General features: G+C 36.5%; 1 protein-coding gene across 1 annotated transcript in view; it reads right to left on the minus strand.

Moving 5' to 3' along the window:
* Window positions 1-12,806, minus strand: part of LOC149289279 (dystrophin-like) — an 874,963-nt gene that overhangs the window by 312,788 nt on the left and 549,369 nt on the right. The window contains 1 exon segment of the mRNA XM_089490922.1: window positions 6,844-7,115. Within this exon segment, the coding sequence (XP_089347048.1) occupies window positions 6,844-7,115 (272 nt within the window).

Here is a 12,806-nt window from a genome sequence, read left to right on the forward strand (position 1 = left end):
TAATTACTGAAAAAATATTAGGTTACGTAACAAAGTCTTTCAGATTGTTGTTTGCTCATATTTATCAATTTTTCTAGTGAAGATTTAATATATCTCATTAAGAGTTGTAAAGGTGCAATAAAATTGTATATATATATATATATGTACATATATAGTATATATACTTTATGGACAAAAGTATTGGACAACTGACCATTACACCAACAGGGACTTTTATGACATTGCATTCTAAATACATACACATTAATATTGTAGGTATTACAGCTTCCACTCTTCAGGGAAGGTTTTGCACAAGATTTTGTAGTGTTTCTGTGGGACTTTTTGCCCATTCACCGAGTAGAACATTTGTGAGTACGCGGTACGCACTAAGCAGCAGCTTTGGCGCCAGGATTTTAAAAGTCCGTATGAGCAACTCTACTGGTCGCTGTCAGGGGCCTCCTCTGCCATCAACCAATGAAGTGCACCTGTACTTCATTGGTTGATGGCAGACGAGCCCCCTGCTGGCGACCAATAGAGTCGCTCGTACAGACTTTTAAAATCTTCGTGCCGCAACTTGGCCGGGAGAGAGCACTGGTCTCCCCACTCTAAGAGTTAAAGGCCCATACGAACAACCAATAGAGTCGCTTGTACGGACCTTTAACTATTGGAGCGGGGAGACCATGGTCTCCCCAGGCCAAGTTGCGCCGTCAGGAGTTAAAGGGCCGTGCGAGTGAGTCTATTGGTCGCCTGCAGGTGCCTCCTCTGGCATCAACCAATTGGTTGATGCCAGAGGAGGCCCCTGCAGGCGACTAATAGAGTCATTCGCACGGCCCTTTAACTCATGACGTCGAACCTACGGATTTCCACTCCCGTTAACCCCTGCGATGCTGCATAGATAAATTAGGCTACATGGGGAAGGGACCAGGGAGATAAGTAAAAGAAGACGAACACGAAGATTCTTCGTCTTTGTATAGGTTTTGCCGCCACCATGTTCGTATGTTCGGTATTCGGGCTGAACAACGAAAACGCATCCTTCGTGTTCGTTTTCATGTTCGCCCGAATACGAATGCACAAGTCTATTACCATACAGACACACTTACATACCCATACACACATGCTTACATATCTGGACAAACACACTAAAATACCCAGACGTTCACATTAACATACAAAGACATGTTCTTGCACTAAAATACTCAAATATACTAACATACCTAGACACACAGACACTAACATACCCATGCCTGTATGCCTATAAAGATATTACAGGAAAAATCTGCCTTTTTCATGTACAATAGTCAATTACAACATTAACAACATCTACACTATATTTCAGATCAATTTCATGTTATTTTAATGGACAACATTTTCTTTTCTTTCAAAAAACAAGGACACTTGGAAATGGTAGGGTATATCATGCTCACGCACACATTCATGTAGGGCCACCATCAGTGATGTACAAGCTGTACGCGTGTATGTGGCCAGAAATGGCAGGGGCCTCTTCTCTATGATCTGTCACATGACTCTCATTGGCCCCTGTGACCTGCCACCTGAGACTGGTGCCATCCAGGCTTTAAGACCCAGATGCCCCCTTTCCAGGGACTGGGGCCCTGTAACTCTTTTCTGGACACTAGAGCCCAGTGGGACTGGGTAGTGGGAGGAGCATGGGGCAGGGCGGTGGAAGGAAAGCCCTGTCTTTAGGGCCCCATGATGTCTGATGGCAGCCATTCACACACAGGGAGGCCCTATGTCCCCAAAGAGCTCTAGAGCAAATACTCATTTTGCCTCATTGTTAATCTGGCTGATGGGTTGTCTTAAAATTAACATGTCTAGTAGAAAACACATAATAAAGATAATTTAAAAACAAGACATTTATACTAATAAATGTGATGATAGGATCTGTTTACTATAAGATAAACCTCTCAGTAATATATTCATAAGAAATTGCAAGCAGTTCCATGTTTATAAATTCTAAATATCCCAGTAGCTACTATGGGCTTCTGCTTGTTTGATAAATACGACTATAGATAGATCTACATTCCATTTTAAGTGGAAAAAATGCTTATCCTCATGTAGATTCGACATAGACAAACTCAGCTGGTTAAACTCTATTATGGTAGTAGCACCATTGAAAACAGTAACCTTGAATACCTGACTTTTCCTAAGATTATATTTTTTTATGTGTCAACGACATTTATCCCCATATTCGCGAAATTTGGATATGCTTTCGTCCAAAGTCCTTTATCTTCTTTTGTAGCCATTTACATACAGACCCCACATTGGCAAATGCAGATCTTAAACAGCTGATTAAACTGTTTTTATGGTTTCACAACTGCTCAAATTAGTGGCCTTGAATACCTGTGTTGCTTTATTACCTATGGGTTTGCATGTTAATCGGTTTATAAGAAAATACCTATGCGTATGTTAATCACTGTCTAAGGTATTGCATGCATTTACTCCCAGGAACTAATTAGTTCTAGTACTCTTACCACTCCAAATATAATCACCTCCTGCTATGTATATATAGTAAATAATCTAAGGTCTGTGAATACAGAAATGCCGCCAGTGCATTATACGTACACACTTCACAAATTGTCTGTCCTATAAATAAATAACAAGAATGATCAAATGAAGCTGTGAGCCTAAGTTTAAACTGTACTACGCTTAAAAAAGTAGTATAAGCCTTAAAAATGACATTCTATTTTCTATTAATGATAAAGAGTAATTGTTTAAAGAATGTATCGACTACGGATGGGTCTTTTTATCACATCAGAGACAATATATTCAAAAGTATCACTGATGCATAGTTTGTGTTCTTTTTAAATTAAATATATGGAACTCTGGATAAAATCCTTTTAATTTAACACTGGATACTCTAGATTGTAAGTTCTTCTGATCAGGGCCTCCCTCACCTGTTTTTTTCTGTAAATTGAATTATGATGTTATATACTACTTGTTATGTCCTGTCTACCCATTGTACAGCACTGCTGAATATGGTGCCGCTATAAAAAACAATAAATAACAACAATATGCCTAATAAAGCCCCAAATCATTTTACATGAATGCGTTATAAAGCAAAGTTAAGGGTGGTAAGTTTCTAACTAAAAGAAAATGCAATGTATCCAATGTAAAATCTTCTAATAAATAACATTCTACCAAGATAACATTTAAGATCTGGAAGCAGAGATCATTTCTGGTCATTGCACGTGAACTTCTGACTGATGCTGGCTCTAGTTTACGACAATTTATGTGAATGGTCTTTCCTTCTGATAAGATGAGTGAGTTCCATCAGCTGGAACAGCCAGGCAAGAAGAGTAACACAAAATAATTTCACTACCAAAACACTAGTTCATCATAAAACATATTTCGCCGGCACATTGAAGGAAATGCATGTCTACATACCAAAGTGGATAAACATTGTCTTGTTAAGTGTATGTTTAACCTCCATCCGCTCATGACTTTACATGGAGGACAAGAAATCAGTAGCAGAAAATTGGAAGCAACATTCATCACTGGCATTAAGACATGCATCAACAGTTGCCATGGTACAGTGGTTAGTTGAAGGTAAGGAGTTTAAACATTTCACGTTTGTTAACCATAAGGAAAGGCCATACATTCTGTTGAACAAATTGCCATACTGCAAATCAAGTTGAGAAAGACATATGACCTTGTAATGACCTTGCTTTCAATGCATTCTTTGTAGTTATCCTGGCTCCAGACTGGAGCTTGTGTATTAGAAAATAAACGTGTTTCCTAGTTTCAAGTATTACATATTTTTCCAACTAATAACAGCCTTCATAATATGCTACGTGAACAAAGTTAAGCTTACCGTAAAGTGTTCATTCATGAATTTAAAATGTACTGTTAAAATTAGGAACTAGAAAAGGTAATATATATATATATAACCTATATTTATACAAAAATGTAAGAATCTCAAACTAAGTAACATGATCAAATTAGAAGACTGAGTGACTTGTCTAAAGCTGAAATTCATACAGATGTACCTAATTTAAAGTTCCTAAATTATTCATTATCTTGATCTCCCTCGACTGTCAACAATATATTATTCCCAGGAATAATCCTAAAGGGAGCTTCCACCAATTCTTTAAATGCTAGCATCAGATTAAATATAAATTTACAAAATAAATATAGCTGTCTTTATTTTGAACCCAGTTCTAATTTTTGCATAAAATAATGTTTCCAGACAGCTGCATACAAGCTGTTTGTAGGTGTTCTAGCTCTCTTATCTTAGCACAATCGACTAGACAAACACCCTAATTCCATACTGCCTACAATAGTATTTACTCTTAATCCTAAACTGGACACTCAGACTAATGAAAGTCTATGGACTTCATTAGCATTGCCATAGAGAATCAACTCAGTTGGGAAAAGTGACCCAAACGATCAGAGAATTGACAATAAAGGCAACCTCCAGGTCTGCAGGACATTTTCATCAATGCTAACCTACATTACTGCATACAACTTGTACGTTCAAGGAGAAAACTATTTTATACAAGAATCGCCTTTAATGTATACAGATGTAAAATGGTAAATTAGCTTATACCATTAAAAAATGGTCAATTCTATTGATAAGGTCCAAAGCTAGGGAAACATAATGCCAGAATAAGGCACTTGCTAAAGGAAGGGATCTAGGGAGCACAGAGATTAAATGGAAGTGACCAAGGTTTACAGAACAAAATGTTAATAAAGAATATTGAACTTATTTCAATACAATACAAAGTCGACAATACTTTTATAAGAATAAAACCCATTGTTAGACTTATTTTCATGCACATTACAGGTTATAGTCACAGTAATGGAATGGAATTTTCAAATGTGCCTTGAATGACTGAGAAATTATATATGGCACAATAATTCCCACTGAAATTGAACATTTGACTACAAGTTACTGCAGCTTTGTTCAAGCATTTGAAAATGTGATACACACACCACTTCTCGGCTGTGAAATAGGCTACATTGTTTCATAGACCTCCTCTAAATTCCCTTTTGAGATTTATTCTTTTATGTAACTTTATATTGCAACACACTATAGTTGAATGAGCTGTCCTTTACTACAATAGGAATTTTCCAGTTCTCAGTTAAGTTGTAAATCCGTCCCCCAAATTATCATCTATGCCTGGGGATAAGAGATGGACAAAAGATTAACTCAATCACAAAGCTATATTCACACTTCTTCTACATAGGAGAAGGAACCCCACTCAATTCCAGCAATGTACACAGGCTTCTGTAAGAACACTTTTTAAAGGGGCACTTCCGCCATCGCATGCGCTTTAACAAACAGGATAGCTGAGAGGTCTCTTTAAATTTCTGTTTGGCCCCTGTATGCACTTGACCCTTTCCCTACCCTCACAGCCAATCAGCTCCAGTGCTGGTGCAGCAAGGGTTGTAGGGGGTCTAAGGAGACCCATGTGTGCATTTGTGCAAAGTGTTCCCATTTATTTCAATGGTAGTGTTTTCCTGCCACTGAACGGCTGCTACAAGCGGCCAATCACTTGTGTAGAATGTTACACCATGGAGAATGTATATTAAAGTACATAAGCACATACATAATATGAAGTATTATAATTTTGAGCATTCTTCAATGTTGAGGCTGCCTTGGACGTGAAACTGATTTGCATTTCTGTTTGGCCCCTGTATGCACTTGACCCTTCTCCGACCCTCAGATATTTTCTCTTCAGCCGAACACATCCCGTGCCACCTGGTATTCTCACAGCCAATCAGCTCCAGTGCTGGTGCAGCAAGGGTTGTAGGGGTTCTAAGGAGACCCATGTGTGCATTTGTGCAAAGTGTTCCCATTTATTTCAATGGTAGTGTTTTCCTGCACCTGAATGGGTGCTACAAGCGGCCAATCACTTGTGTGGAATGTTGGACCATGGAGAAGCTGCGGCTTCCCCTTACAGGAAGTTCTTTCTTTTAACATCTTGAAGAATGTATATTAAAGTACATAAGCACATACGTAATATAAAGTATTATAATTATGAGCATTTTTCAATGTTGAGGCTGCCTGGGACGTGAAACTAATTTGCATTGATTTCCATAAAATATTGACTCCCTAGAAAACAATTAACTAGCCCTGCACTCAACAGACTGATTGTCATCACACAGAATAATTTGGTTGGTCATTACCAGATACAACTAGCCAGGTTAAACATACCGTATATCTTCCTTATGAAGAAGAGAGTGAGTAATATTTATATTATATAGGTTTGAAGAGGAATCTCATGTTCTAGATGAAAACTGTTATGTAAGAACATTATATTTTTAGTTTTTGCTTCCTTGAAATTACTTCTTCTAGTAAACCAGCAATTTGGGAAACACTACAATCACCATATAAAACTATTTCTGTGCACCAAGAAGCTCTCAAGTTTTATTCCAAGGATTTTTTTCTTTTTATCCATTAATGAGCATCAATCAAAACGGTTATATACTATTCAAATATATCATTTTCATACAAATGCAGTCTATTTCCTCCGAAAATATGTTTTATAGTTTTATAGTCTTTAAACTTAGACCATCGTAGAAAGATAATCCAATTGCCCACTGCTATTTCTATAAAGGCGAGGGTCTGTGCAGCTGCCGGCACACGTCTTTCCCAACACTTCTTCTGTCGAGTGCTATGCATGCCCTGGGGCATGCAGGGGGCATGCAGACTGCACAGGAAGCGTTTGTGGCGTGTTCTCTGCTGCACAGACCTTCACTCATGGATTTGCGGAATAGACCACAAATAGCAGCAGAACTTCTAAGGACAATAAGACTACTTCTAATTGGAATGCTGTTATTGTTGTAATGGCCAATTATTATCTGTTCTCAACCAGATGCAACATAATACTGTTCTATAGTGACATTTTTTTTTACCTTTTGTTTGATGATCATATCATTAATTTCTTCCACATCACCAACAGTCACTATTTGAGCCTTTATCACCCGATCAAGCAGAGTAAGCCAGTCTGTTAATTCTCCACAAGTCTTGTTGAAGTCAGCCAGTGCAGGGAACTCCAATAGAAGTGATGAAGGCATTTCCGTTGCAGGTTCAGTTGTTCCTGTTGTTACCAAAGTTTGAGTAACCACAGACACAGTTTGAGCAGGACCTGCAATAAATAAGTAAATAAATAAATCTAAGTGTACCTGATGCAATGAAAGCAACAAAAGTACCTACTGTTTCTTTTTTTTCCATTTTGCCATTTTATTAATTGGGAATGCCAGGTATGGGAACAGTGTTATTACTTTTAAAGTATGAAATGCTATAGCATGTAATACTTATATGCAGACAATATAATAGTAACTTTTCTAAACGGATCATTTAAAATGTTTTTTGGACATAACCACTGGTAACTGGCAGTTGCTTAGTCTGTTTATGTGGTAGCACCAGAAACAGTTCCAAGAAAGAGGAATCCTCTATGAGGAACAATTTCACTTAAGAAATGTGAGCAGTCCAGTGGCTGTCATAATATGACTTCAGTCATTTAAATCTCATAGTGACTTAACAAAATGAAATAATGAATATTAAATAAAATATAACTGGAATTCTAGTCAAACCACTTAAAATTATTTGGTGGATCCAAAAAAGATAGCCAAGCCTGGATTGGTCTTCTCTGATTATCATCTCTGACTTGAAACGGAACCCTTCTCAGGTATTGCCCCCCTCCCCAATCTGTTACTACCCACTGATTCCGACAGATGGGCCATGTATACCTCATTAGCAATCAACCCTTTATTTGAAAGCCAAGAAAGAATGTTTCACAGTTATGAAATGAAATTAACTTGTTGGGTGGAGATACATCTTCAATATTACTACATTCATTTTATTGACACCATATTAAGATCACTCATTAGTTTCCACATAGCTACTGACAACTATGCTCACCATTATCATAGTTACCTTGATCATAAAGCTCTAAAAAAAACCACACCAGTCTTTCAGTGTTTTAACCCCTTAATGACAAAGCCCGTACATGTACAGGCTCAAAAAGCATTGTTTTCAATGGGTTTAGGGACCGCCCATTGTCCTTAAGGGTTTAAGTAACTGCTGTTTTTAAACTACACGATATTCTGGAAATCTGAGTCTTTATGTGGTTGTTTTGCATTTGGGGGCCAATATTATGCCCACAATATTAGTCCATATACTGAATGCATAAATTAACAATTAAACATATCCACACTCCTTTGAGTAGTTAGTTAAATTTGTTTTAGAAAAAAACTGAAGGGCAAAGCTGTACCTATGTCCTTGTCTCATACATTAGAAAAGATCTATACGTTTTTTAACATTATTTGACAATATGAGTGTTCTTTAGAAATGGAAAAATGCTGAAAATCCCTGGAAAGCAGACAATAAAAACTGTATTGAGATCTGTGCTTGTTAAGGGTTAATTGAGCATTATAATGAGAACAGGTGTCTCAAGATGTCATATGCTTAACATAAGGTACATCAAAAAGTCCCTGATGAGCATGTTTGGAAACAACATATATCTCAAAGAGTTTTTTAAGTCAATCACAGCACTCATCTGAATATTAAGACTGAGCAGAAAATCTGCTATATGACTTCTTTTCAGACACTGCAGGATGATGAAATATTCATAGTGCAGATGTATGAATCATATTGTGACAGCATGGTGAAGGGAAAAGCCAGGCACCTGCCACATTAATTAAAAGATTTCAGGATTTTCATTTTTTTTTCTTCTTGGGGGGGGGTGAGGGGACATTAACACATTTCTTACACCATAAACAATAGCTTGTTTTATCTTTATATTAGACTCGCAATATACTTAAATATTATCTATAACTACAATGAACAGTATATATACTGTATTTGTCTTTCAAAAGAAACCAAACTGTGTGCCTTAAAAATTTGCTTCAACGGGATTGTTTAAAATACTTTTTGGAAACATGGGGCCCGCAAAGAAGTAGTGTCTACAATAATCAACAAACAAAAGTTAAGTCAACTAAGACTTTGGTCTGTAATTTCTATGTTTGCATGATAATCATAATAATCATCACGAGAAGGAAGCAAATTCATTTATGAAATGAAAAGTAGCTTGTATGTTTTTTGTCAAACAGTACAATTTCTTTAGAGATATTTAGTTTACCTTTATACCTATAGGAAGTTGAGATCTGTAATCAAAATACTGTCCCGAAGTGCTCTGCTCACTCCACCCTTACAAAAGCTGCCTGAACCAATTAACAACAATCAGCAACAGCCAGCATGGTGATACTAAGCAGATCCTGAGAATCAATCTATCTATCTATCTATCTATATTAATTTATAGATTATTTGTTTATTTAGAATAGTGGATTCTAAAATGTAGGCGTTGGGATGTGTTTTAAGGAAATTACATTGATGTCGCTTCCCGCAAAACAAAAAAGTGCTAACTACTTCTGTTCCATTGCAACACTGCTCTTAAATTGTGTGATATTCCCATACGATAATATTAGCCAGTTAACATTCTGGTAAATAAGCTGCATGTACTAAATATGTTTAAAAATAGTTACAAACCTTTGTATTGCACTTTAATTAGATTAGTAAATTGAACAAATTATATTAATTTTATACACTTAGTAAGTGAAAATATTATGATTTTCTAAATTAAATTAGTGTAATCTAAATTACTAAAAAAACATGAATTAGGACATGAAATAATGGGTTATAGTTTTGTAAATTACATACATTCAAATTGGTTATAATTAGCAAATCCAATATTTCGAAAGACAATACATAACCATAACTCCTATGGTAATAAAAAGGGTGTTTTGCAAACAAAAAGGACATGACTTTCCGTCTTCACATACTGTATCTAAGTGTTATTTGATCACATAATTGGTGGCGACATAAGCCAAGAACAACCAATAAATGGGTCTTGCTATTAATAAGTAATTGTGCACTTATATATATGATATAGTGCATTTTATGCACTATAGTTGATATATATTTTTAGCATTGCAATGTAGCTAACTTAGATATCCACTGTCAAGTGAATTTATTTTCTTCATTCTGTTTTACAGGGATTGGAAAATGTGTGATCTTTTAATTAAAAAAAAACAACTCTTACCTAGATGGCTTAAATTGCAACATTTGTATTATTACCCAAGGTATAGGAGCTAAATTTAATTAGTTTTCAGGTGCATATTGTAATTTGAGTAAAAAAAAAATCACAAAGATTTGTTCTGAGGAGTAGTGGTACTACTAAATTTACTTTTAATGTTTAAGAATAATGTCTCGGTTAATAGACTTGTACTAAAGCCCGAAGAAGAACAAAGTCAACAGGAGACAAAATATGTAGGCCATGCTAGAACATCTCTGAAATTGAAATGCATGGCATGCCTCCAGAACGTGCCCCCTAGTTGCCCATGATTGCTATTATCAGGTACCAAGGTCTGCTTGGAACGCTGCAGAATTTGCAAGATTAATTACACTGATGCTACACTTCACTTCAGATTAGATAATAGTTTCAAGGTAAACTGAGAAGTCAATTAAAAATTTGCCCTTTGGAGGTTTGCTTTGATGTATTCATATGCAGTTTATTTTAATAGGATGGCAAGCATCTGGGTAGTGATTGGTGACATTGTGCCTGTTTTTTTCTACCAGTTCTCTATGGGTAAAATTAATTCAAGCTTTGATAATGTGTGAAGGGGCACATTCACACACACATAACAAATATCTCCAATTACTTCAAAGTGATTTTCAGTGAAGCAAAACGTTCTTCTTTCAACAGTATGTGCTTTTGTTGGAAAATGTCCACCCTTCCCTTACACCTGTATGTCCCTTCTTTATTTTCACATTTCCTTTTATTTTAAGTACTTGTACTGTTACACACTTAAATTCTGACTGTTTTGTCTTTTTACCGTATTTCCCCCATGTATAAGATGCACCTTTTTTGAAAAATGTGTGGTGTAAAAACAGGGTACGTCTTATACAGTGGTTGTAGATTTTTTTTCCCCGCTTACCTCTGTGTTGCTCAGCAGCGTCTCTTGTGCCGTCGAGGATACACAGGAATCCAGGGGAGTCACGTGAATGTACATCACATGACTCCGTTGCTGCTCTCCTGGGCTGGACAAGAGACGTTCACTCAGAGTTCAAGCAACGCAGAGGGAAACAAAGCCTGCAAGCGGCACTGGAAGATCTGCAGTTCAGGTAAGGGTGGGAGAGGGTGTATGAGTCTGCGTGAATGAGGGAATGAATGAATATGTGTGTGTGATAGCATGGATCTGTAAGTAGGGGGGCAGGGCACAGGCAGACTGAAAGTGATGTGCATGTGTTGGCTGCCTGTGCATAATAGGAGTGTGATTTCTATATTAAATATACATGATTGCCAACAGCAATAACACTCCTATCATGCCCAGGCATACCCAGATTCCAGCACACCTAACATCACACTCATCCTGGAACCTGGGCATGATAGAAGTGTAATTTCGGGGCCCCAAAATGAAGGTGCGTCTTTTACATGGGGAAATACGGTAACTTCCTAGCCTAGTTTTAACTACCCCAGCCAAACAACCTGATCCTGATTCAATATTGCCTACCTTTTCAAATTGGTTCATTCAAGCACCTGGTTTGAATTGGTTATGGTTTTTGAATATCAAATGTGTGGGTCCAATTCAACAACATTGTTTTACAGTACAAGAAAACCTGTATTTGTTTCATAAACCAATTGTTGGCTGTCCTCCATAATACCAGTTTTGACTGCTTTATTGAGAGAGCCATAGTGCGGCTCGATTCTGTGCCCAGTGGTCTACCAGAGTAAAGAGATGTGCATAAGGGAAAGCAGAAGCTTGTCAAGATGATTTGGGGATTTGCCTTTGTAACTCAATATATGTGGATGGCTTCTATCTGTGTTCACCTACCGCTATCCATCATTCTCATCAATTAAGCTGTTATGATTATGTGGTTCTGTAAGGGATTGAATTCTGCCATATGTCATCAGTAGTATCCCTCCAAAGGCAAAACTAATAGGTATCATGATCTGGAAGCTAGTGTGGGTATCAATTTTAATACTTATGTAAGTCATTTTAGAATTGTACATCTCATCAAAAGGATAAAATAACAGTTTTATCATAGAATTCTACAGAGTGTTATGGTAACAAGTAACAATAATAATTTATCCATTGAAATAAGAAGTATAGTGTAATTAGCTCATAGCTTCGATATCATATGTAACTGGTATTAGCTATAATAACTCTACAAAGTAACAGGTAACATGTATAATTAGCAAGGGAAATTATGTCCCATTGAAATATAGTGTTACCTTGTAATGAAATGAAATCTTTATTAGGTCGGCATAAGATTAATACTTAATGATCGCACATTTTGCTGATATCATTATGCTGTAACACAACAGTTTAATTTTCAATCTGCCATACTAAATAACATTAAAATCTTGTTTATGCGCTTGTATATAATAAATACAAACAATTGAGACCAAAACTTCTAGGTAAAATTGATATACACACGGTCTTCAAGTGCCCTAAAATAGAGGAATAGTGTATTATATCTGAGATTTTTATCTCATAAATCTGCAAACATTATTGAAGCAGTGCTTGTTTAAAGTGAGACTTCATAGTTATGATTGGAACAGACTAAAGAGACTTAATGAAGTTAAAGCTTACTTTTATGTCAATAAACTTTGATTAAAACAATTTTATTTTTTCCCACTTAATCTCTCCTTCATTCTGTGTGTGTGGATGGTTTATGTATAAAAATTGATTCTGGTGCAAAGAGTGGAAATTGGTCACCAGTGCAACTAGAGTATATATGACAGATGGATTTAAAAAATGTTAGATAATCCCTCTACTTATCTCATCGATTATTATATAAT

The sequence above is a fragment of the Sceloporus occidentalis genome, unplaced genomic scaffold (genome assembly GCF_023333645.1).
Source record: "Sceloporus occidentalis isolate IW3139 unplaced genomic scaffold, rSceOcc1.0.p SCAF_47, whole genome shotgun sequence".
NCBI classification, from domain to species: Eukaryota; Metazoa; Chordata; class Lepidosauria; order Squamata; family Phrynosomatidae; genus Sceloporus; species Sceloporus occidentalis.